A 26,177-nucleotide genomic window follows, 5' to 3' on the forward strand; every position below is an offset into this window, starting at 1 on the left:
CACATGAAGACCGCCCCGAAGTCTCATCTCATCAACTGAATATAAAGATTAAGCAACAACCACAAGATGGATTTCATCATCCCAGGTATCATTGTAATCCGTATAACGGCGCCGACCTGACACTGTCTGTAGGTCACTGTGCACAATGCTGCTGACAGGCTCCCTCTGTTTTCCGCTGCTTGTTTTTAACCTCATTACTTTTTAGGTCAGAGATTTTCAACTCCTTTTACTTTTAAGTATACCTTTTTTTATTTCGGAAGGTGCTCAGTGTTTCTTGTACATAGTTCCAGTTCTCCATAGTAATATGTGTGGTCAGATTCACGTTCAGCTCCTCCATGCTTCAATGCAAATGTGTAGCCACTGAGCCATCTTGCAACTGTCTTGAAAATTCAGTGCAATACCTCCTATAAGTGGAAAGTCCATGTTTGACCCTTTTGCGAACTACACTCTATGACTAGGACCATTAGCCAAGTCAGATGGCCTTCTGCAGACAACGATTTAGACCTACGTTTCCCTCATCCATGCAGAGCAGGTTCCTTAGTCATGTTGCAGGGCTCATTAATGGGTCATACATTGACATACAATGTTGTTACTTCCCATTGGAGGCACCTCTGAGATGTAGATGGATTTTTTTCTTACAAAGAATTAGTTTGCATGTTATTCACATGGAGCATTGCCAATACAGCTGTGGTTTCCTCAAGGAGACTCTTTTTCTCTTCCAAACCTAAATAAACAGAAATGACTTGAATTTGAGAGAGCTGTAGAAATGTTCTTTTAAATTTATGGAAGGAAAATTTCATACATCATTTTTATGTAGTTAATGTAATTAATTTAAAACGGACTTCTAGCGGCCTGGTGATGGGTGTAATGGCTCAGTGTAAGGCAGCGGATTCAGCCAGCAGTCTTGTCCTTACTTGCAGATCAGAGGACACCATGCTGCAAGTTTGGATCCATTAGGAATTAATCAAGTCTTTTTTGGTGATTCTGTGGATGAAGACTCAGTGGGGCACACAGACATTGGTAAGCAGCATACTAGGCCACTTGATGACCCTATTTTGTGATTTTTGTTTTCTTTGGCCTACCTCTTCAAATTGGACAGATCCGTGGACATCATGTGGCTCAGCTGGACCCTCTTGGAATTTTGGATGCCGACTTGGACTCTTTTGTTCCGTCTGATCTAATCACTACACTTGATAAACTTGGTGAGCGTTCAGGACTGTAAATTGTCTTGAAGGCAGTGACACGAGTGCTGTTGGTGGTTTTGTGCCTTCTCTGTGATATTGCTGTGTTTCTCGCTCTATGTGCTTTCCTGCATAGTAGATGATAGCGCGGATTACTCACTTATGCCATGTGTTTTGATTTTGCTTTGTTTAGTGATTATAGCAATATTTTTTGCCTTTGCTTATAGATGTAGCCATAACCTTTTTTTTCTTTTTTTTTTCTTTTTTCATTTACGGAAAATATAAAATTTTGTAAACCTAAAGTTACGTGCTTATTTACTTGACGTGAATAATGGCTACATGTATAGGTAATAAAGCCTATGTTTTATGTCCACCATGTTGTTCTGTCAGTCGAGTGTGCAGTAGGAACTGTTTATTTTGGCTTAAATGTGTAGTATCCTTTCCAGAAAAACGTTATATTTTTGACTTTTTTTAGCAGTGTTTTTGTTCTGCAAGCTTTTTCTTCATGCCTAATGTTGGCTTGTATTGAAACCTTCCTTGTTTTGTAGGGTTTTTTCCCCCTCTTTTGAGTCAGTGGACAGTATTTTCTGAATATTTTTTTATGCCTTTTCAAAATGTAACCTATAGACACAAAATACCCCCCCCCCCACAAAAAAAAAATAACCTGTGGAGCAACAAGTTTTGCACAAAAATGAACATCTCTTTGGTTTATGCCATTCTTACTACTTTTGAAAAAGTAAACGGGACTTTGTTGAAGAGCTGCGCTACCCACTGCCTGACAGACTATGCAATATATACACCAGATCCCGATGTAAATTAAGGTGCAAATCTTTGCCTGTCAGTGTACTCTGCATAATGTTGATTAATTGTAAACAGGGATCAATACACTAATACACAAACAATCACTCAGAAACAGCAGAGCTGTGTTATGTATCATTACAAACACTTCCAGATCTCTCACAATGCGCTCAGCTCTCAGGCTGCCGTCACACTAGCAGTATTTTATATCAGTATTTGTAAGCCAAAACCAGGAGTGGGTGATAAATACAGAAGTGGTGCATATGTTTCTATTATACTTTTCCTCTAATTGTTCCACTCCTGGTTTTGGCTTAGGCTATGTTCACACAGTGCAGATTATTTGCGGTTTTTTAGCGTTTTTGCGCTATAAAAACGCTATAAAACTGCAAATAATCTGCATACATTAAGCATCCTATCATTTTTAATGAAATCCGCAATTTCTGTGCACATGATGTGCGTTTTTCCGCATGAAAAACGCATTGCGGTAAAAATCCGGACATGCTCATTAATTTTGCGTTTTTTTCGCGGTTTTTCCACTGTCTAATGCATTGGGAAATGTTTGGGAAAAACCGCGACAAAAACGCGTCAAAAACGCGTCAAAACCGCGCAAAAAACGCATTAAAAAACGCATGCGGTTTTCATGCAGAAAACCGGCAGAAATGTCAGGATTTTCCCAGGAATTTTCTGCATCAATTCCTGAACGTGTGTATGGGGCCTCAAATACTGATGGAAAACACTGACCAAATGCTGCTAGTGTGCACATAGCCTTAAGGGTATCACATTAACTTTAGAGAAAGTTGTAAAAGGACAGATTTCTCCCAAATCTTTATCTTCAGTTCAATAACTGTGTTGTGTCCTAAAATTTGGGCCAGAACTAATGGGCTCTTTTCCTGTACTTATTAGCACAGTCATCCTTGTTCATTGCACAAATATCATGTGCACTAGATGGAGGCCCGATGTGATAGCATTGGGAGGGCGGTAGTGTCACGATGGGGGCAGGCTTTGCAGCGTTGAGAATCTTTCCCCCATGTGCTCACCCACCTATCCACTCTCTCTGCATTGTTTTTGTCCCAGCGATGCTGTTGCTCTTCAAGAGTCTCATTTGCCCGTTGTTGTCTTTGACGTTGTGCCTTTGCTGCTTTCCTTTCATTGTCATTGGCTTACTTTTTAGAAGGAGCCATCTTGGCGTTGATATTTTGCTTTTTTAAGGGGTTTTCCCCATGAACAAAAGTTCATTTTAAAAATTGTCTGACCGTGTAAAGAACATACCACAGCTCCTGCGCAGGTGAAGAAGCAAAAGAAAATACTGACATTAAAGCAGGAGATCGCAGAGGATACATTTTGTGAGGTAAAATATTTAAAAAAAATAGTCAGTGAAATGTTTTACCTCACAAAATGAATCCACTGCGATCCCCTGCTGTAATGTCAGTATTGTCTTTTGCTTCCTCCCCTGCCACAGAGATGTGGAATGCTCCGTACATGGTCAGACACAGACCATTTTTAAAATGAACTTTCGTTCGTGGGAAAACCCTTTTATTGTGACCGGCTTCCTCTGCCTCTGGACACGTCGCGCATCTGCCACCGGGATCAGCTGAATGTTTAACTCAGTAAATCAGACCTCCGCCATCCTTGTGCACACAGATGGTGGCGGTCACATAAAAACTGCACATGCACTCCTCCTGCACAAAGATGGCGGCGGTCAGTAAATGATTCGGCTGATCCCAGCGGCGGCGTCTTTGCGACGGTGTTCCGCTGGTGGTACCGTGCAAGAGGCTGTGTATGGCGTATACAGTATGTGTATGTGTGTTGGTGTGTACGGCGTATACAGTGTGTGGTGCGCCGGTGTTCCGCTGTTGGTAGCACGCAAGACTCTGGTACCACCAGCAGTTTCCATATTTCCATATTGAGACACCATCACTTGGGTGTCCCAGTATGGCAGTCGGTGAACTTCCGCCGCTTGGAATTCTGGGATCCGGACAATCTGGACGGAACAGGATGTGAAGACATTACAAGGTAATTTATATAATAAGATTAGCCCCTCCATCTCCATTTAAAAAGCCGCTTTCACGTATGTATAATTTTTCAATTGGCGGAGCCTGATGGACAGGTCTGGTGACGTGCTCCCCCATCAGTTGTCATTTTGAGAACAGAACCACTGAGTGCAGGCTTGCCCACAGACTACAAACAAGCGGGTGATACTGCATATTGGTAATGGCCACAAATTCGTGTTCTGAGCACATATGCTAGCTGCCACTCCATCTATTCTCCATGAAGCTGCTGGGAGAAGCTGAGCGCTGCGCTAGGCAGCCGCTCGGGGAGTGAATGGAGTGGTGATCGAGCATGTGCACTGAAGCTTTATTGTAACGGGATGAAAGTTCCTTGTTCTGCTGATTGGTGCGGGTCCCACTGGTCGGAACTACACGATCAAGAAGTTATCATTTATACTATGGATAGGTGATAACTTGCTCTCACCAGAGAACTGTTTTAAAGGGATCCTGGCAAACTTTACCCCCCCCCCCCAAAAAAAAAAAAAAAATAGTATGACTTTGTAGCCCTTTAAAATATGAGTAAGTCGTTCCCTTTATGACCCCAGAGTGCTGCTTTATCAGGGAAAAAACACATTTTAAAGTTGTCTGGAAGTGCATGAAGGTGTAATGATGCAGATACATCTCCATATCCTCCACTTTATTCCTGAACTAGCAGCCTGGCTGATTAACAGATTAAGGGAGGCTTCTAGTTAAGGTACCGTCACACTCAGCGACGCTGCAGCGATATAGACAACGAGCCGATCGCTGCAGCGTCGCTGTTTAGGCCGCTGGGGAGCTGTCACACAGACAGCTCTCTCCAGCGACCAACGATCAGGGGAACGACTTCGGCATCGTTGAAACTGTCTTCAACGATGCCGAAGTCCCCCTGCAGCACCCGGGTAACCAGGGTAAACATCGGGTTACTAAGTGCAGGGCCGCGCTTAGTAACCCGATATTTACCCTGAATGTGTCAGCGGCGCCGGCAGTAACAGCGGTGACGTCACCGCTGTGCTCTGCTTTACGGCCGGCCGGCGCTGACACATTCAGTGCAGGGAAGCCGTCGGCGGGGGACGTGACAGACATCAGAATGTGTGTATGTAGTGGTTTTTTTTTACTTTTACAATGGTAACCAGGGTAAATATCGGGTTACTAAGCGCGGCCCTGCGCTTAGTAACCCGATATTTTACCCTGGTTACCATTGTAAAACATTGCAGGCATTGTTGCTTTTGCTGTCAAACACAACGATACACACCGACCTAACGATGAAATAAGGTGTCAGTTGATACATGCTGCCTGTTCCACAGTCAGCATGTATCAGACTGTGGCTGCATGATTCCAGTCATATGTTTTACTTCTGAAATGCTGCAGAATTTCAGATAAGGGCATAGTTTCAGTCGCTGAAAACATATAAGGGAAATGCGTATATAGAACAAAATATGACAATCTTTATTGGAATAAGTTTAAACTTTTACATATACAAATTTTTAAAAACTGTAGCAACAAAAGTGCTTGGTACATGAGCTAAACAAACATAGGTGGCACCCCTTCTGAGCAAACAGCATAGTACAGAGTAATGATATCCAAACAAGCGTATTGCTATTACCAATATAGTTATAAGTGAAACACTTAGAGCAGTATCAATGCCTCAAATCATCAGCAGGAATCATCAGGCCATAATGGCATGCCCAGGTTATCACTATTTAGCAATACATATGATGGCAAAGCATTTAAACATTAGATAACAGGTAACATTAGTAAATGAATCCTTACCGATGCTCAGGAGAAGGTGCCACTGCCCCTACGCGCGTTTCGGCAACGTGCCTTCGTCAGGGGGAGTCGAATAACATTATACTGTACATCACAGTGCGGATCTGCTGCGTTTCTGTGCTGAAAAATCCGCTGCTTCAGCAAATCCGCATCATGTTCACATAGCCTAAGAGTGATGTGTGTCTATGTGTATAGTAAGCTTCTGGATTTCGTCTGTATGTGTCTGAACTTTTTTTGAATATTTATTAGGGATTTCATGCGTATTCCGCTCTCCTGTGATTCATTATTTAGCAGCTTGGTCAACATGCTGACATTGGAGAGCTTCTCCGTATAACCTTTACATTCACATCTGTGCACAAATGAACATCAGACTGCTTCTGAGACAAGCAATACATGCATTAACGTTTCTTAGAAATGGGTGAGATGCCGAGATTTCACTGGAGTCCTATGGGCCCCTGTTCAAAATTTGTATACAAGGATGAGTATGCAGATCAGCTGGCAACAGCGATGTGGGCGCCTTCTGCTAGGGGCTCGGGTGTTACAGACGTTCCTACAGGGACCTGGCACTATGTCACAACGGCTTATTTTGTTCCCGCTGCTCTCCTAAGTATTGTGTTTTTTTGTTTTTTTTAATCAACAGTTCAAGAGACGTGGGCTTTTTTATTTAGCACTGAATTTTATGAGGGGGCTTTGGTCCCACAGTTGTTTGGGGTGTGACTTTAGGCTGCTCTTCATTATTCCCCTGTGAGACATGCTTCTGTAAAGACCAAAAAAACTACCACTAGATGTAAAGGCCCAGATCTAGCAGAATTTTATAGTGGATTAAATAAATATATATATATATATTTATATATATTATATGGCACATGGGCCAATAAATTGCACGTGTAATTCATCCATTGGTGTGCTGCCTTAATTTTTCTAGAACTATTGTAAAGGTTTGGTATTTGCCTGGAAGGTTTTTTGCATCCTATTGCAATTATGTGTATGTGTATGTATATGTGTGTGTGTGTATATATATATATATATATATATATATATTTTTTTTTTTAACTAAGGAACAGAGTGAATAAAATGGCAAAATGTGGCTTCTTTTCACCTGGTGACAGGTCCACTTTTAAGTTGTAGCCCCAAGCAATAACCTTTGGGATCTCAAGTGTATTGACTTTCTCTCAAACGCCGAGATCATTTCTTGCCTAATATATTTATTCTGTGGTATCTGGTGTGTTTGCGCTGACCCCTAGGAGTGGGTTGTACTTACTGAGGGTTTATTTTATTTTTTCCAGGATTAGTTATTCAGAATGTCTCAAAAGCTTTTGTGTTTCCATCTCCTTCCTTGCATTATTTCTCAGGGCTATGAACTGTCTCGCTCTCAGAAGTCTGTGTGAGTGATTGATGGCTGTGTTTTTGAGTGTAAGGTATTGCATCTGTCATAAAGAGGTGGATGATCTGTAGCGGCTGAATGGTATTGTGCATAATAAACCTCTGGATTAATGAACTCCAGCTGCTTACAACGCTTCAACAAGCTTTGTTGTTTTTCATTTTACCCACTTCATTCTTTCTTTCTTTTTTCCTTTTTTTGAGTAGTTGATTTATGATTTTACTTCTTTTTTTCCTAGATTGCTGTTGTCCTACAGATCTAGAACATGACCTTTTTTTTTTTTTTTTGTGCAATTGAAATAAATGTCAATTATAGCTTTTCCTTTGTTTCCGACATTTTTACTTTGTGCCTTAGAAGATGTTTTTAAATAGGTGCTAACATTTCTTGGAAACCCTGGATTTTCTGTATAGTTCTTTGTATCTAGCACTCGTATATTTGGTTACAGTTTTTGTCTAGTGTCTTCTTTTTTTATGTGACGTAGAATACGGGCCACATCCTCTTTTCTTGTCTTTTACATTAAATACAGAGACTGTGAGCGAAGTCGTCCTGGTATTGATCGTTTAGTGCCGGGTTTTAAGAGGACAGTAACTCATAGTGTATTTAATCTGTCAGCTTACGTTAGTTTCCATTAAGTAGTGACCTTAGGCTTTTTTTTTTTAATATCCATGCCAGTAATTTATAAATGGAGAAAGCCAGTCTGAACTTCTGGAATTCCTCCGTGCCCTTCATCCTCTCTGTATGTTGCAATACACATTAGTATTCTAAGCAGGTTCTGTATGGGGTTAGGCATTTTTCTTCAGCATCTTCTACATATCAATGTGCTACGTCTGTGCAGTCAGATGGAGAACATCAACGGAGACAGATGTTTTACTTTTCTCCCAATCCTCTAGAAATTTACCTTGAAATTAAACATTTGACAGATTTGGTGCAGAAAAAAGAAATCCCCTACTGTGATGTCTTGTGTGATTTTGTTTTTGTGCATTTTTTTTCTCCTTCCGTTCCAACGTTCTTTTTATGTGTAACCGCCTTTAACAAGCATGTCTGTGATGAGCATGTTTCCCCTTCTATTAGGATCAATAAACTAGATTTGCATGGCTTAATTTAGATCCTTTTAGATACCTATCATCCGATTGATTATACTTTTGTATCTTTTTGCATTCTTACATTTTTTTTTTTTTAATTAAAAAAAAAATAAAATAAAAATCTTAGGTTTTTATGGCTTGCGCGAGGGTGATCTAGATAAGGTTTTCCGCCTTCCAACCACCACTTACATTGGAGGAAGTGAAACGTCCCTGTCTTTGAGAGAAATCATTAGAAGACTGGAGGTACGTTATTCTCCACATTCATCATGTTACATTCTTGTAATGGATGGTTACTTCTGTATGAACCTGTGTACATCCCAACAAGCTTATTCCCCAACGTCTTCTGACTTCCTTGCTTTGCTTGGGATTGTCTTTCAGCATTCATACTGCCAGCACATCGGGTTGGAGTTTATGTTTATCAATGATGTGGAACAGTGTCAGTGGATCAGACAAAAGTTTGAGACCCCCGGCATCATGAAATTTTCAAATGATGAAAAGAGAACACTTCTAGCAAGACTAGTGCGTTCAACAAGGTATTGGTTACATTCCTCGTCTACCCATACTTGTCATTGGGTGTACAGTAAAATAAATGATCCTTTCTGTTGGCCTTTGGAAGAACTCTATTTCCTGGACCTATAGGTTATATTGAGAGAAATCCATTGGCTGAATAAGATGTCGGTTTGTAGATGATAGATTGCATAGTATATTCGTTATTCCCAACGCTGTGGGACTGAGAGGACAACATCCAGCCTCCAAAGAGAGGTAGACAGCATACCACAAAGTGGCCAAAGCATGTAATGTTGATGATATCTGACATGTGGAGCAAATGTGGTATAGGAGTCTCTGTGCATTGCCGTTCTTATTATGTAGACTTTTCAGACTGTTTCCTCCTATCTTCTTTAGGTTTGAGGACTTTCTCGCTCGCAAGTGGTCATCAGAGAAGAGATTTGGCTTAGAAGGATGTGAAGTGATGATCCCAGCATTGAAAGCTATCATTGATAAGTCCAGTGAGATGGGACTGGAGTACGTCATCCTGGGAATGCCACATAGGTATTCAAATTACTATCCTAGAGCATATTAAATCTAAAAATACCTGAAATGTATTGAAGATTTACCATAAGGGGTATTGCTCAGATTATAAATATTGTTTTGCAAGGAAATTGTTAAGGGGGTTTACCAGTTTAAAACACAACACTTGTACAATAAATACTGGTGAGGAATTCTCAAGTGAAATGGACAGTCCTTTGTTTTGGATCCTCATCTGTGGCTAAGAGTCTAGAGTGATTTACGTAGGGCATGTTTCCTTCTGGAGGGACTTCCGTGTCATGCATGGCACCATTCAGATGGAGTTCCCTGCACAGTGGGTGGGTGACCAAAAACGGACACTGTGCAGGGAAAAGGATGCAGAAGTAACTTTGTACTTCATCCCCTTATTAGTCAGAATCAAAATATTATGGCATTTTTGATGAGGTGTCAAAACGTTATAAGATGGGGTGAAAATGAGAGCATTTTAAATGTGTTTTCAATTAAATAAGCTTTAAAAGTGTCTAGACATTTCCTGATCTTTGGCAAAACCACTTCAGTATTGTGATTCTTCAAAGTAGGTGATAAACTTATCCTCAAAGTAGGGCATAAATATGTGATCAGTGGGGGCCCTTAGATCAGTAGAACAAGAGTCCAGAGTTCCTTGTGGCACCTCAGTCCATCACCACGATAAGGAGGATTTTCACTGCAGCAGTGTCCATTATTTAACAAGGAAGAAGGACTTGAGACTCCATTTCTACTGATCACTGGGGATCCCATTGATCATACGTTTATTCTCTATTTTCTTCTATATTGCTAAGAATGCTGTCACTGTTTTCTTTCACAGAGGCAGACTAAATGTCTTGGCAAACGTAATCCGGAAAGATTTAGAACAAATCTTTTGCCAGTTTGACCCCAAGCTGGAAGCTTCAGATGAGGTAATTGTGGTCTTTATTTATTGAATAATAAATGTTTTGTGTGCTTCTTTATCTATTTCTAATGATATATCATACATTTTGTAGCCTTTATAAAATCTAAAATGTTTTTTTTCCAGGGATCTGGGGATGTGAAGTATCATTTGGGTATGTACCATGAGCGCATTAACCGAGCCACAAACAAGAAAATTACCTTATCTTTGGTTGCAAATCCATCTCATCTGGAGGCAGTAGATCCTGTTGTACAGGGGAAGACCAAAGCAGAGCAGTTCTACAGGGGTGACAATGAAGGCAAAAAGGTGAGCTCTCCAATGTAGAACACCACCAAAGTTTGTGTGGTTGTATTAAAATAATATAGTGCACAGCCAAAATGAGTAAACCCACCTGTGAAGTGTGTGTATAAAATATATATACAGACAATATAATCTACATGTATTTCCAGTAGTGTTTTTGACTATTTCTGTAGGTAATGTCCATTCTTGTCCATGGGGATGCGGCATTTGCCGGACAGGGTGTCGTGTATGAAACCTTCCATCTCAGTGATCTTCCTTCTTACACCACCAATGGAACCATTCATGTAGTGGTGAATAACCAGGTAATTTTCCCTTTTTTTAATATCCATACTGTATATGATATACAGAGATGCAGATTATGTCAGATTACACGTCCATAGATCGGATTCACCACTGACCCTCGCATGGCTCGCTCTTCGCCATACCCTACTGATGTGGCTCGCGTTGTTAACGCCCCCATATTCCATGTGAATGCAGATGATCCAGAAGCTGTAATGTATGTGTGCAGTGTGGCAGCAGAGTGGAGGAACACATTTAATAAAGATGTAGTGGTGGATTTGGTAAGTTTCTCTTGCTGACATCTTTATGATAAGTAATCACTATTACTAACACCTGGATTTATTGGCAGTGGGCCACAGTCTTCTTATTTTATCCTTATAGCTGACTCCTTCTATGTATATTTCTCTTTAGGTGTGCTACCGTCGTAGTGGACACAATGAAATGGATGAGCCCATGTTCACTCAACCACTCATGTACAAGCAGATCCACAAACAGGTTCCCGTTTTGAAGAAATATGCTGACAAGTTGATTTCTGAGGGCATCGTTTCTCTTCAAGAGTTTGAGGTGCAGGACTCTAATCTAAAAGCAAATGCCCAATGATAACCAATTGATGTCAATATTCTTGTGCACCCGAGGCTCAATCCACCCCTTCCTCTTTCCCCTGTTTAAAGCTGAGGGCAACTATTATCCTGCAAGACTTTGCAGTGTAATTCTCATAAACTACTCCATTAGAGAACTTAGCTGTTATTAGACAATTTAGCTGTTAATAGACCACCTGAAATCTGTGCAGAGGCTGCACTAACCTAGGCATCATTAGCTTAAGACAAAGCGAAGAGCAACAAGTTTGGTGCAGCCCACAACACAGAATTGTTGTGGTCCATGCTGCGAGTGAACAGCAGAGGATTTTCTAAAGACTATTATACTGCAGTGTCCTGCACTATAAATGTTTTCTTTAGAACTTGTAAGTACGCTTAAAGGAGCACTCCCATGAATACCGTATATATTTTATTTCATTAATTCTGTGTATGTAGTGTGAATCTATTGACATTCTCTCCTACCGCTGATATCTTTAGGATCCAGCTCCATACTGCTACGCTTCTCAGTGACGTCACCGCTCTGCAGACTCTCTGGGTCATGCCGTGCGCTCTGTATGAGCCAGAAGTGGCTTCAACAATGAAAGTCTGCGGAGTATCAGAATGAAGCCCCATGACTTGCATTGTGAAAGAGACTTCCAGCTCACACCTAGAGCTTAGCGTGATCTGGAAAGTCTTTAGTGTGGTGACGTCATTGAGAAGAAGAGCGGAGAATGCGTCGGTAGGTGCGTATATTATTACATTACATACACATACACCCTTAATTAATGAAAAAAATATATATAGCAGTGCGTCTGTAAAATAAAGCCCAGTTCTTATATATCATTTCATGATTATAAAGCGGAAGTAACTACGTATGCAAATTTCTATAATTCAGCTTGTTATAGAACGTAAATGAAAACCAGCATTTGCTCAACATAATTATCTAGTCGCTTAGTCAATCTTTAGTAGCCATGAATAAAAGACCACATTAATAGATTTTTTTTTTTGTTGTTCATTTAGGAAAGGAGTCTGTAATTGAGCATTTATACTATATTTTACTTTAAAGATCTCGGACAAGTGTGGATGTGTTGGTTAATGTTACATTTAGTTACGTCAGCTGGCAGTCAAGTCATATGCAGTAGGCATATTATAGGCTTATCTATAAATGTTGTGAGTGTGGCCTTCACCTATGGTACATAAAGCTGTAATCAATCATTATTATGGTTCAAAGGTTATGCAGTCTGGGTATTTCATACAAGAATCGCTTAGCGTATTTTTACCAGAACCCAACGGTTATTGTGAACAGTTAAGCAAGTTAATCATGAAATGATCTCTAAAAGGGCTAAAGTTAATGATGACACATTTCCTTTGTATTTTAAGCCAAGAAAAGATATATATTTTCATCATTTATATTTAAAAAAATTACAAAAAGGAGAATGGGCTTATGCCAAATTTTGAGCACCCTTGGAGATTTGTGTGTTTTAGATAAATTTGACCAAGATTTCAGACCTTAATTACCCTCTTGGTGAACAAGTCATAACCCTTTCATTGTTAGGAAAGGCAAGGTGATGCAAATTTCCCAGCTTTACAAAAATCCAGCCTCCTCTATCCATGTGCCAAAAACAGCAGTCATGGGTTCTTCTAAGCAGCTGCCTAGCACTCTGAAAATGGCGGAGGCCAACAAAGCAAGAGCAGACTATAAGAAGATGGCAAAGCGTTTTCAAGTTGCCCTTTCCTCAGTTCGAAATGTAGTTAACCCCTTCTCAACCTTTGACGCAGCGTATGCGTCATGAAAACCTGTGCCAATCCGACCTGTGACGCAGCATATGCGTCATGATCGGATCGCGCTCCTGCAGGTCGGGTGAAAGGGTTAACTGTAATTTCACCCGACCTACAGGGATGGTGGGAGTGGTACTTGAGCCCAGGGGGCAGTGGCTACGATCGCTCTGATTGGCTGTTGAAAGTGACGTTTCACTTTCAATCAGAGCGATAGTAATATTTCACCAATGAAAATTGGTGAAATATTACAGTCCAGCCATGGCCGATGCTGCAATAGCATCAACCATAGCTGGAGACCGCGATCTGACCCCGCCACCGATCTCCTCTCTGTCCTCCATCCTGTCATCTGCTGTCCTCCGCCCTCCTATCCGCTCCCCCCGCAGTCTGATTCCCCCCCCCCCGCTGTCCGATCCCACCCCCACATACTTACCGACCTCCGGTGTCCCTCCCGGTGTCCGTCCATCTTCTCCATGGGCGCCGCCATCTTCCAAAATGGCGGGCGCATGCGCAGTGCGCCTGCGGAATCTGCCGGCCGGCAGATTCGTTCAAGGTACATTTTGATCGCTGTGATAGGTTCTATCACAACGATCAAAATAAAAAAATTATAAATACCCCATCCTTATCACCCCCATAGGTAGGGACAATAATAAAATAAAGAGAATATATTTTTATTTTTCCACTAGGGTTAGGGCTATTGTTAGGGTTAGGGTTAGAACTAGGGTTAGGGTTAGATCTAGGGTTAGGATTAGAATTAGGGTTAGCGTTAGAATTAGGGTTAGGGTTGCAATTAGGGTTAGGGTTAGAATTAGGGTTATAATTAGGCTATGCGCACACGGTGCGGATGGGCCGCTGTGGATTCTTAGCAGTTTTCCATCACGTTTACAGTACAATGTAAACCTATGGAAAACCAAATCCGCTGTGCCCATGGTGCCGAAAATACTGCGCGGAAATGTTGCGTTGTATTTTCTGTAGCATCTCAATTCTTTGTGCGGATTCCGCAGCATTTTACACCTGTTCCTCAATGGGAATCCACAGGTGAAATCCACACTAAAAACACTGGAAATCCGTGGTAAATCCGCAGGTAAAACGCAGTACGTGGGCACATAGACTTAGGGTTGGAATTAGAGTTAGGGTTGGAATTAGGGTTAGGGTTGGAAATAGGGTTAAGATTAGGGTTAGTGGTGTGTTGGGTTAGGGTTAGGCTTGTGGTTCGGGTTATGGTTAGGATTAGTGTTAGGGGTGTGTTGGGGTTAGGGCTGTGGTTAGGGTTGGGATTAGGGTTAAGGGTGTTTTGGGGTTAGGGTTGTGGTTAGGGGTGGGGTGGGTTGGGGTTAGGATTGTGATTAGAGTTATGGCTAGAGTTGGGATTAGGGTTAGGGGTGTGTTGGGGTTAGTGTTGGAGTTAGAATTGAGGGGTTTCCACTGTTTAGGAACATCAGGGGTCTCCAAACACGACATTGGGCCACTATTGATTCCAGCCAATCTTGCGTTCAAAAAGTCAAATGGTGCGCTCCCTCCCTTCCGAGCCCCAACGTGCACCGAAACAGTGGTTTTCCCAAACATATGGGTTATCAGCGTACTCAGGAAAAATTGTACAACTTTGGGGGTCTAATTTCTGTAAAGCTGTTTACACTCCTTTTCCTAGGTATCTGCATTCACCAAGTGTTATACAGCTGATGGTTTAAATTGGAAGTATCGGGACACTATATTATTATTATTTTCGTGCGGACTATACAGGACCTTTATCTTTTATATTTTGCCATTTTACATTTTGCTATTCGCTATTACCCAGCGCGTACCTGTATATACAGAGGTATATACAATTTTACATTCTAGATCTTTTACTCACAAACTGTTTGTGGAAGTTTGTTGGTGTCGCTGCAGGGATATATATCTCAGTGACACTTGGTGCCTCCATATTTAGGTTACATTTAAAATTTTATGATCCATTTTATCCTGTTGCCCATGTAAAATGAAAAAATTAAGGCTAAAAGAAATTTTTTGTGAAAAAAAAGTACTTTTTCACTTGTACGGATCAATTTGTGAAGCACCTGGGGGTTCAAAGTGCTCACTATGCATCTAGATAAGTTCCTTGGGGGGGTCTAGTTTCCAAAATGGGGTCACTTGTGGGGGAGCTCCAATATTTAGGCACACAGGGGCTCTCCAAACGCGACATGGTGTCCGCTAAAGCCAATTTTTCATTCACAAAGTCAAATGGCGCTCCTTCCTTACCGAGCCCTGTCATGCGCCCAAACAGTGGTTCCCCCCCACATACGGGGTATCGGCGTACTCAGGACAAATTGTACAATAACCTTTGGGTTCCAGTTTCTCCTTTTACCCTTGGGAAAATAAAAAAATTGTTGCTAAAAGATCATTTTTGTGATTAAAAAGTGAAATGTTCATTTTTTCCTTCCATGTTGCTTCTGCTGCTGTGAAGCACCTGAAGGGTTAATAAACTTCTTGAATGTGGTTTTGAGCACCTTGAGGGGTGCGGTTTTTAGAATGGTGTCACTTTTGGGTATTTTCAGCCATATAGACCCCTCAAACTAACTTCAAATGTGAGGTGGTCCCTAAAAAAAATGGTTTTGTAAATTTTGTTGTAAAAATGAGAAATCGCTGGTCAAATTTTAACCCTTATAACTTCCTAGCAAAAAAAAATATTTTTTTTTGTGCTGATGTAAAGTAGACATGTGGGTAATGTTATTTATTAACTATTTTGTGTCACATAACTCTCTAGTTTAACAAAATAAAAATTCTAAATTTGAAAATTGCGAAATTTTCAAAATTTTCGTCAAATTTCCGATTTTTTTTTTTCCACAAATAAACGCAAAAATTATTGACCTAAATTTACTACTAACATGAAGCCCAATATGTCACGAAAAAACAATCTCAGAATCGCTAGGATGCGTTGAAGCGTTCCTGAATTATTACCTCATAAAGGGACACTGGTCAGAAAAAATGGCCAGGTCATTAAGGTCAAAATAGGCTGGGTCATGAAGGGGTTAAGAAATGGTAGCGAACAGTAACAGTGGAGGTCAAGATAAGGTCTGGAAGACCAAGCAAAATGGCAGTGAAAACTGCTCGTAGGATTTCTAGCAGGGCAAATCAGAACCCCTGATTGACTGCAAAAGACAATCAGAAAGATTTAACAGAATCTAGAGTTGTGGTACGTTGTTCTACTGTTCAGAGACAACTGCACAAATATGGCCTTCATGAATAGTCATCAGAAGAAAACCTCTTCTGCGTCCTCACCATAAAATTCAGCATCAAAAGAATGCAAAAGAACATATAAATAAGCCTGATGCATTTTAGAAACCAGTTCTATGGACTTATAAAGTTGAAATAGATCTCTTTGGCCATAATGATCAAAGGTATGTGTGGAGATAAGAGGGCACAGAATTTTAGGAAAGTAACATCTCGACAACCATTAAGCATGGGGGTGGATCAATTATGCTTTGGGATTGTGTTGTATTGCAGCCAATGGCATGGGAAACATTTCACAGGTAGAAGAAAGAATGGATTCAATGACATTTTCGATAAATTCTTGATGCAAACATAACACTATCTGTAAAAATACTGACATTGAAAAGAGGATGGCATCTACAAATGGATAATGAATAGTGATAAGCGAATAGCATTGTGCTCGGGTCTCCCCGAGCATGCTCGGGTGATCTCCGAGTATTTTATAGTGCTGGGACATTTAGTTTTCCTCGCCTCAGCTGCATGATTTACGGCTGCTGGACAGCCTAAATACATGTGGGAATTCCCTAACAAACAGGCAATCCCCACAAGTATTTAGCCTGGCTGGCAGCCGTTAATCATGCAGCTGAGGCAAGGAAAACTAAATGTCCGAGCACTAACAAATACTTGGAGATCGCTGGAGCACAATGATATTCGCTAATCATTAATAATGATCCTAAACACACATCAAAATCCACAATAGAATGTCTCCAAAGGTGCAAGACGAAGGTTTTACAATGAGCCTCAACGTTCCCTTATCTGAATATCATTGAAAATCTGTGGCTAGACCTCAAAATAGCAGTGCATGCAAGATGACCCAAGAATCTCCCAGAACTAGAAGGATTTTCCAAGGAAGAATGGATGAAAGTCCCTCAAACGAGAATTGAAAGACTCTTGGCTAGCTACAAAAAGCTACAAGCTGTGATACTTTTAAACGGGGGTACTAACCATTCAGGGTGCCCAAACTTTGCATCTGCTAATCTTCCTTTGTTTAATATTTAAAATATAAATGATTATAGATATAGATGCATATAGATATTTGCAATAGTAAAATGAACACACTAGTGCTCAGGCCCCAAGAAAACCAATCCTCAGCTGCTGGAATCAAGACAGAAGGAGTTCCAGATCTGTCAAATAGGAAGTTAAAAAATAGCAAAAGATAATGCCGTTCTTGAGGGTGGGTTCATAGGGAAAGACAGTGAGTGTAACTAAATCAGATATACTGTACATTGGATGGTCACTCACTATTTGAGTGATTTATTGTAGGCACCCTTGTTCGTAGGGTTATCTTGTACTAATCCTGGCTCAGATGCCCAAGATACGCATATACTGGTAAAATTAGTGCCAATAATATATGCCAAGGACGTGCAGTGATGTAAATCCGCCAGTAGTCACTAGGATCAATAGTGAATCGCTGTCCCACTGGTATGAGTACTATGGGAAGCACATGCGGTCACTTCCTTACCTGTGGTGTGTTGGGTAACGTGTGGTGCGGTCGCGCTTGAATTGGGTGCAGATTCATTCAGCTCTAGCGGTCACTGGGAGTTGAGGAGCTATGAGGGGCCAGGAGATGATGCGCTTTGCAGAGCCAGGGAAGCGCTGGCCGGTGGCGTCCCTGGATACAACACGAGGAAAAAAAAGATGGCCAAGAGGCCCTGTCCACATGTGACGTCACACTGAGTACGGAACGGCGCTGGGATCAAACGGGCCAACCAACCCGTTTCAAAGAACTGCGTTCTTTTTCGTCAGGAGCACCGGCCGGGGCTTCCCTGGCTCTGCAAAGCTCATAATCTCCCGCCCCTCATAGCTCAACTCCCGGTGACCGCTGGAGCTGAACAAATCTGCACCCAATTGAAGCGCGACCGCACCGCACGTTACCCGACACATCACAGCTAAGGCAGTGACTGCATGTGCTTCCCATGGTACTCATACCAGTGGGACAGTGATTCACCCCTGCCACTGCTACTAACAGACCCTTGGGGAATTATTCTATACAAACACTTTAAAGGGAACCTGTCACCCCCAAAATGGAAGTTGATCTAAGCCCACCGGCATCAGGGGCTTATCTACAGCATTCTGGAATGCTGTAGATAAGCCCCCAATGTAACCTGAAAGATGAGAAAGAGGTTAGATTATACTCACCTGGGCGGGCGGTCCGATCTGATGGGCGTCGCGGTCCGGTCCGGGGCCTCCCATCTTCTTACGATCACGTCCTCTTCTTGTCTTCACGCTGCAGCTCCGGCGCAGGCGTACTTTGTCTGCCCTGTTGAGGGCAGAGCAAAGTACTGCAGTGCGCAGGCGCCGGGAAAGGTTAGAGAGGCCCAGTGCCTGCTCACTGCAGTACTTTGCTCTGCCCTCAACAGGGCAGACAAAGTACGCCTGCGCCAGAGCCGCAGTGTGAAGTCCAGAAGAGGACGTCATCCTATGAAGATGGGAGGCCCTGGACCGGACCGCAACGCCCATCAGACCGGATCGGACCGCAGCGGGAACACCCCTGGGTGAGTATAATCTAACCTCTTTTTCTCATCTTTCAGGATATAGATAAGCCCCTGATGCTGGTGGGCTTAGCTCAACTTCCATTTTGGGGGTGACAGGTTCCCTTTAAGTCACTATTGATCCTAGTGACTACTGACTGATTTACATCACTGCACGTCCTTGGCATATATTATTGGCACTAACTTTACCCGTATATGCACATCTTGGGCATCTATTACTTGTGTCTGAGCCAGGATTAGTACAAGGTAACCCCACGAACAAAGTTGCCTACAATAATTACTCAAATAGTGAGTGATCATCCAATATATATTTGATTTAGTTACACTCACTGTCTTCCCCTATGAACCCACCCTCAGGCGCGGTATCATCTTTTTCTATATAATTAATTATTTTATTTTTTGCCTAAAATACAAAGGAAATGTGTGATCTTTAACTTTAGGACTGTTTAGAGATGATTTCATCTTCAACTTGCTTAACTGTTCAAAGTAAAAGTAATTTTGTCCAGGGGTACCCAAACTTTTACATGCCGCTGTACACATGCCTTTTGCTCTGTAATTTCACCATTTTCTTTTAAAGACTTTAGTGGAATGTCACAATCTTGAATATATGGGATTAATGAACCAATCCCATATACGGGATACTATAAAACCACAATCTTTCCCCTACAATGACTAGTTATGACTAAAAACCAGGTAGTTCCAAGTTTTGAAATGACTTCCGTTTCTTATAGACCTTTTGCTTAACCTTTTTATATTGTATACACTGAAGATAATTTTTATCAATTTTGGAATAAACATAGATTTTTATATTCCCGTGTATGTATGTATATATGGGTGTCGGGAATAAGCCTACATCTATCCTCATCTGCCTGATGTATATCAATTCACAGGATACCCAACCAAAAATTCATAGAATATGGAAGCTTACAAAAGCGTATACATATAACAATCAAGAAATTGAAACACAATTTGAAATCTCAAAATGGCCAAAATTAATAAGATGGTACAAAAAATATGTCCACTATAAATGATGTTGAATAAAGTAATGTCATGCAATATCAGAAACTCTCAAAATGCCCCAAATAAATGACAAGATGAGACAGATTTTCTGTCTAAACTGTCAATAAACTTGGCTGTTCATATGCATTCTTTTTCAGAACACTCAAGAACACTGGTAAGTATACAGGTGCTTCTCACAAAATTAGAATATCATCAAAAAGTTAATTTATTTCAGTTCTTCAATACAAAAAGAGAAACTCCTATATTATATAGTCATTACAAACAGAGTGATCTATTTCAAGTGTTTATTTCTGTTAATGTTGATGATTTTGGTTTACAGCCAATGAAAACCCAGTCATTATCTCAGTAAATTAGAATAATTAACAAAAAAAAACCTGCAAAAGCTTTCCAAGCCTTTAAAGATGCCTTTTAGTCTGTTTCAGAAGGCTCCACAATCATGGGGAAGACTGCTGACTTGACAGATATCCAAAAGGCAGTTATTGACACACTCCACAAGGAGGATAAGCCACAAAAGGTCATTGCTAAAGAAGCTGACTGTTCAGAGGGCGGTATCCAAGCATATTAATGGATAGTTGAGTGGAAAGAAAGTGTGGTAGAAAAAGGTGCACAAGCAACCGGTATAATCGCTGCCTTAAAAGGATTGATAAGAAATGGCCATTCAAAAACTTTGGGAAGTTTCACAAGGAATACACTGCTGCTGGAGTCATTGCTTCAAGATCCACCACACACAGAATTATCCAGGACATGGACTACAAGTGTCGCATTTCTTATGTCAAGCCAGTCATGACCAATAGACAATGCCAGAAGCGTCTTACCTGGGCCAAGGAGAAAAAGAACTGAACTGTTGCCCAGTCCGAGGTGTTGTTTTCAGATGAAAGTAAATTTTGCATTTCATTTGGAAATCAAGGTCCCAGAGTCTGGAGGAAGAGAGGAGAGGAACACAATCCAAGCTGCTTGAGGTCTAGTGTGAAGTTTCCACAATCCGTGATGGTTTGGGGAGCTATGTCATCTGCTGGTGTAGGTCCACTGTGTTTTATCAGGACCAAAGTCAGCACAGCTGTTTACCAGGAAATTTTAGAGCACTTCATGCTTGCCTCTGCCGACAAGCTTTTTGGAGATGGAAATTTCATTCTCCAGCAGTACTTGGCACCTGTCCACACTGCCAAAAGTACCAATATCTGGTTTAAAAACAACAGTATCACTGTGCTTAATTGGCCAGTAAACTCGCCTGACCTTAACCGCATAATCTATGGGATATTGTCAAGAGGAAGATGAGACACCAGACCCAACAATTTAGACGAGCTGAAGACTGCTATCTAAGCAATCTGGGCTTCCATAACACCTCAGCAGTGCCACAGACTGATCGACTCCATTCCACACCACGTTGATTCAGTAACTGGTGCAAAAGGAGCCCCAACCAAGTATTGAGTGCATTTACTGAATATACATTTCAGTAGGCCAACATTTCGAATTTTAAAATCATTTTTGAAGCTGGTGTTATAAAGTATTCTAATTTACGGAGATAATGACTTTTGGGTTTTCATTGGCTGTAAGGCTACTTTCACACATCCGTCGGTACGGGGCCGTCGCAAATCGTCGGCCCGACGTACCGACGGACGTTGTGCGCAATTGTGCACAACATGGGCAGCGGATGCAGTTTTACGACGCATCCACTGCCCATTGTGAGTTCCGGGAAGGAGGGGGCGGAGCCGACGGACAAAACAACGTTACATTGAACTTTTTCTGTCACGACGGACCGCAGAAACACGACGCATCCGTCGCATGACGGATGCGACGTGTGTCCATCTGTCGCAATGCGTCGTTAGTTAAAGTCAATGGCAAAAAAACCCCATCCTGCGGGCACATTTGCAGGATCCGTTTTTTTGCCATAACGACGGATTGCGATGGAGAAAAAAAGACAGAAGTGTGAAAGTAGCCTAAGCCATAATCATCAACATTAACGGAAATAAACACTTGAACTAGGTCACTCTGTTTGCAATGACTCTATATAATGAGATTCACTTTTTGTATTGATTCTAGTTTTGTGAGAAGCACCTGTAAGTGATCATAAGAGTGACCAGCAAAGTAGATGAGTAAGTGGGAAGAAGCTAAATGAATGGAACCTGTGGGATGAGGCAAAAAAGATAAGATGAGGAAAAGAACTCACATGTATCGCCACCACTTTGTGGCTTCCTTAGGGATAAAAGTGAATCATGGTGTCTAGTTATGCCACCTATATACAGATGCAAACAATAACATAAAAAAATGGGGTCTAGTATATGATATTTACCGTATTTTTCGGACTATAAGACGCACCGTACCATAAAACGCACCCCAAATTTGGGGTGAAAATTGCAGAAAAAAATATTTTTTATAAGATGGGGGTCCGTCTTATTGTCCGAATTTAAGATCTCTTACCTGAGGGCAAGCAGTGGCAGAGCAGGGTCACAGGAGGCATGGTGGTGGCAGAGGTGAGGTGATGCTGAGGTGCGGTGGGCGGAACGGCGTGCACCTGAGCAGGGTCCCATCCTGCTTAGGTGGGCGACGCCATGGCCTGGTGTCCATGGGGAGGTTGCGGCAGTGCTGTGGCGGCGGCAGATGTGCGGTCACTTCCTGAGGTGGTGGCGGCCAGGGTCCCTTCCACATTTGAGGTGACGCCACGGCAGTATTGAAGGAGAGCAGTAGAGCTGGGTGAGTCACGATTTTCCCGGTGGCGGCGGGCTTACCGGCATTGTGGCATTGACAGAGGTGCGGAGATGATGTGGCGCGGTGAGCGGTATGGCGTGAGCAGGGTTCCATCCACATTTGAAGGAGAGCAGCAGAGCTGGGTGAGTTACGGTTTTCCCGGTGGCGGCGGCCATCTTTCTGAGGCCGCGCGTGCGCAGATTCAGTGCTCTGCTTCCCAGTGCTTCAGGAAAATGGCCGCGGGAGGCCGCGCGTGCGCAGATGGAGATCGCGGCGGCCATTTTCCTGAAGCCGAGATCTCAATCTGCGAACTCTGCTTCAGGAAAATGGCCGCCGCGTCCTCCATCTGCGCATGCGCGCCTCCCGCTGCCATTTTCCTGAAGCCCCAGGAAGCAGAAAACTCAACCTGTGCACGCGCGGCCTCAGGAAGATGGCCGCCGCCACCGGGAAAACCGTAACCTGTCGCCTCCACAATGCCGGTAAGCCTGTGTTCCAACTATAAGACGCACCCCCCATTTTCCTCACAATTTTTTTTGGGAAAAAGTGCGTCTTATAGTCGGAAAAATACGGTAATAACTCTTTCATAATTCTTTTTTCAACAATATGTATTGTTGAGATTGTACTTTCTAATATTTTGAGTATTTTGTTTTTCCTTGATTGTTATTTGTATTATGTTTTGAAAGCTTCTAGATTTATGAATTATGTAGGTATTCTAGGAGCTGATACTTTATCAGGTAGATGAAGATTGGTGGTAATGTTGTTCCAGGCAAACCTCATTTATGTATACACAGCCTATTGACTTTAAATATAAAATATACATTTTGATATTTTTATGGGGTTGTATTTGTCTCCTTCATACTATTTGTAATAAAGATTTTTTTCATATGGTGATCCCGATGCATTTGTATACTTCTTTTCCGTGAATCCATGATGCAGCACTATTAACGTTCTTTAATGCACAGTAATGGCAGCATGTCTGAATTCAGATTAACAGGAATTCCGTCTTAGTGAGGGCATATTAGTAGGATAAGCCACTATTTCATGATTGCTAGGAGTCTTCTTGGAATCAAAGTGCAGCCCCGGCCAGTGGCGTGTGCTGAGGGATCACTGCCGGTGGACCTGAGCAGTAATGCACCGCTAACATCATAGAGAGTGAAGACACTAAAGTCAACGCGTTTCAAAAGCTGCGGCTTTCTTCATCAGGGATGTTGCAGCTCAGATCGGGTGAACTTTAATAGCAGGATCAATCTACATAATTGATCATGTGACTGACGGTTGCACCAAGCTTCTCCCACAGATAAAAGCCCTTTAAATGAGGAGGTGTTATGCAAAGTAGATAGTTGGCTGTTTATTCGAAGTGATAAAGTGCTAATAAATGGATGCGCAAGTGAAGGATATAAGCCAGATTGGATAAACTCCTAGTTCCTGTCAGGCGGCATGGCCCATTTACATGTTTCTGCTGTCAGTACCATGCTTGGTAGTTTCTGTAATATGGTCCCGGTACATTTTCCGCTCATTTTGTTTTCCTTTCTAGTCTGATGTTTTGTATGCTTGTCAGTAGTGGTACAGTCATCTGGTGTCATTGTAACGATATTGTGTATGGAGTCCTATATATCTGATAACTAAGTACATTTTATATCTTTCATAATATGTTTATGTCCCAGGAAGAGATTGCCAAGTATGACAAGATCTGCGAAGAGTCGTATACACAGTCCAAAGACAAGAAAATACTTAACATAAAACATTGGTTGGACTCTCCATGGCCTGGTAGGAGAAATTCTCCAGTGTGAATATAGGCTTTAGTGATATTTCACAGAAGCGCAGTGCTGAATGTTTGCTGTGTTCCTTACAGGTTTTTTCACCTTAGAGGGTGAACCTAAAAGCATGACCTGTCCTCCCACTGGGATTCCTGAGGATATGCTTTCCCATATTGGAAACATAGCCAGTTCTGTGCCAGTGGAGAACTTCAAGATTCATGCAGGTAAGCTGGCATCAAGAAAGGCTCATATGTGGTTTAACAATGTCCTTGGTTGTTTAAAAGTCTCCATTTTAGTATTGGAGCAGCATTGTTCTTTGGAACTTGAATTATCCATGTAAAGTGTTTTTAATTGAGTGATTATTGTTTTATGCACCTGCTGTTTGGAGAATGATTTAGAGCATGTGCACAGTGAGTATTTGCACCAGAAGTTGCTGCATTTTTCTAGGTATATTTTAGATTTTTTTTTCTATTCCAAAGATTCAGTAACTGCAGATTCTTCACTTGTACTCCTTTTTAAAGATACAGTAGTGTATTTCAGAGCTGCGTTCATAATCCTGCTGATTTAGTTGACAGCCTGTCAGTACACATTTCTAGAATAGTGAATGAATATAACACTGTGCTGCAACGCATTATGTACGTAGGATTAATGTGTAGTAATGCGACTAAAAAATACACCACATACAGTCCTACTGTGTACAGACCCTAAACAAGCCATGAAATGCTGGAAGAAGACAAGTTGGGGGCTATCAGAGCTGTGATTGGGCTGTAATACAGGCTGTAACTGGAGAGGTGTACAACGTATGCCATACATTGTACTGGTAAAGTTACTCGGGTCCTTTATGCAGATTGTATTTATTAAAAGATAATTTCTTTACATCCAATTTATCACAATATATCCAGTCCTGTGAATTTCTATTAATTTCTCTTCTCACGTTGTCCTATCTTTTTCTTATCTGTCTGCGTGTATCCTGTGATGTGCCTCTTGACCTCTCCCTGTACTTAGACGCTTTGTTTTTCACTCCTGACTTTTAATGTCTTTCACATCTGTATATGCCACTAATATCTCATATCTAGGTAATCTATTCTGAAAAGGCAAAAACTGCTGTGAAAACACCTGTGAAATAGTTTTCTACAAATATATAAAGTTTCTGAATTTTACAATCATAACCCACCGTATGGATAATAGTGCTTATTATCTCCACAGTCTCCATTGCCTGTTATGATCAGCTGTCATTATCTTGCTAATCATTTAATTAATAAAGAGATGACTCTGCTCAGTTTACTCTGTTTCTGTAGCTCAATTGTCCACATAGCTGCTAGTATCGGCCTATGGTGTGCTCTTCAATGGCTTGTGTTAATACAACATAAATATTTAAAAATGTTTTTAAATTATATTCAAATAACGTATATACTCGCGTATAAGCCGAGTTTTTCAGCACATTGTTTTTGTGCTCAAGATGCCCCCCTCGGCTAATACTTGAGTGAGGTAACATAGTAACATGGGGGTTGGGGGGGTGACCGGCCGCAGCGGGTCACAGGAGGCAGGAGCTGGCTGCTGTGGCTAAAGCCTGTGCTCGCTGCTAAAGAGAAATAAATATTCACTGCGCTGACGGTGAATATTCATTTCTCTGTAACAGCACACACAGTGTCAGCCACAGCAGCCGGCATCTGTAACTGACGGGCGGTCACGTGTGCCTTCTACTTAAGAGAAATTAATATTCACCTCTCTCCACTCTCATGGGCATGGAGAGAGGTGAATTTTCATTTCTCTTAAGTAGCGGGCACACGTGACCGCATGGCGGCTGACACTGTGCGTGCTACTTAATAACAATGAATAGCATGCAAACAAGGATAGGGA

General features: G+C 41.7%; 1 protein-coding gene across 8 annotated transcripts in view; it reads left to right on the top strand.

Annotated features, from left to right (window-relative positions):
- Positions 1-26,177, top strand: part of OGDHL (oxoglutarate dehydrogenase L) — a 191,740-nt gene that overhangs the window by 96,075 nt on the left and 69,488 nt on the right. For 3 of the 8 annotated variants that reach the window (XM_077259345.1, XM_077259343.1, XM_077259344.1), the window contains exons 4-14: positions 921-1,020; positions 8,364-8,479; positions 8,615-8,769; positions 9,140-9,286; positions 10,107-10,197; positions 10,314-10,493; positions 10,661-10,789; positions 10,868-11,047; positions 11,178-11,330; positions 24,225-24,327; positions 24,413-24,541. In XM_077259345.1, the coding sequence (XP_077115460.1) occupies positions 921-1,020; positions 8,364-8,479; positions 8,615-8,769; positions 9,140-9,286; positions 10,107-10,197; positions 10,314-10,493; positions 10,661-10,789; positions 10,868-11,047; positions 11,178-11,330; positions 24,225-24,327; positions 24,413-24,541 (1,483 nt within the window). Of the gene's footprint in view, positions 1-920; positions 1,203-8,363; positions 8,480-8,614; positions 8,770-9,139; positions 9,287-10,106; positions 10,198-10,313; positions 10,494-10,660; positions 10,790-10,867; positions 11,048-11,177; positions 11,331-24,224; positions 24,328-24,412; positions 24,542-26,177 lie in introns of all 8 variants that reach the window. The other 5 variants (XM_077259342.1, XM_077259340.1, XM_077259341.1 and 2 more) reach the window with 2 other exon arrangements.

This window comes from Ranitomeya variabilis, chromosome 4 (assembly GCF_051348905.1).
Source record: "Ranitomeya variabilis isolate aRanVar5 chromosome 4, aRanVar5.hap1, whole genome shotgun sequence".
NCBI lineage: Eukaryota > Metazoa > Chordata > Amphibia > Anura > Dendrobatidae > Ranitomeya > Ranitomeya variabilis.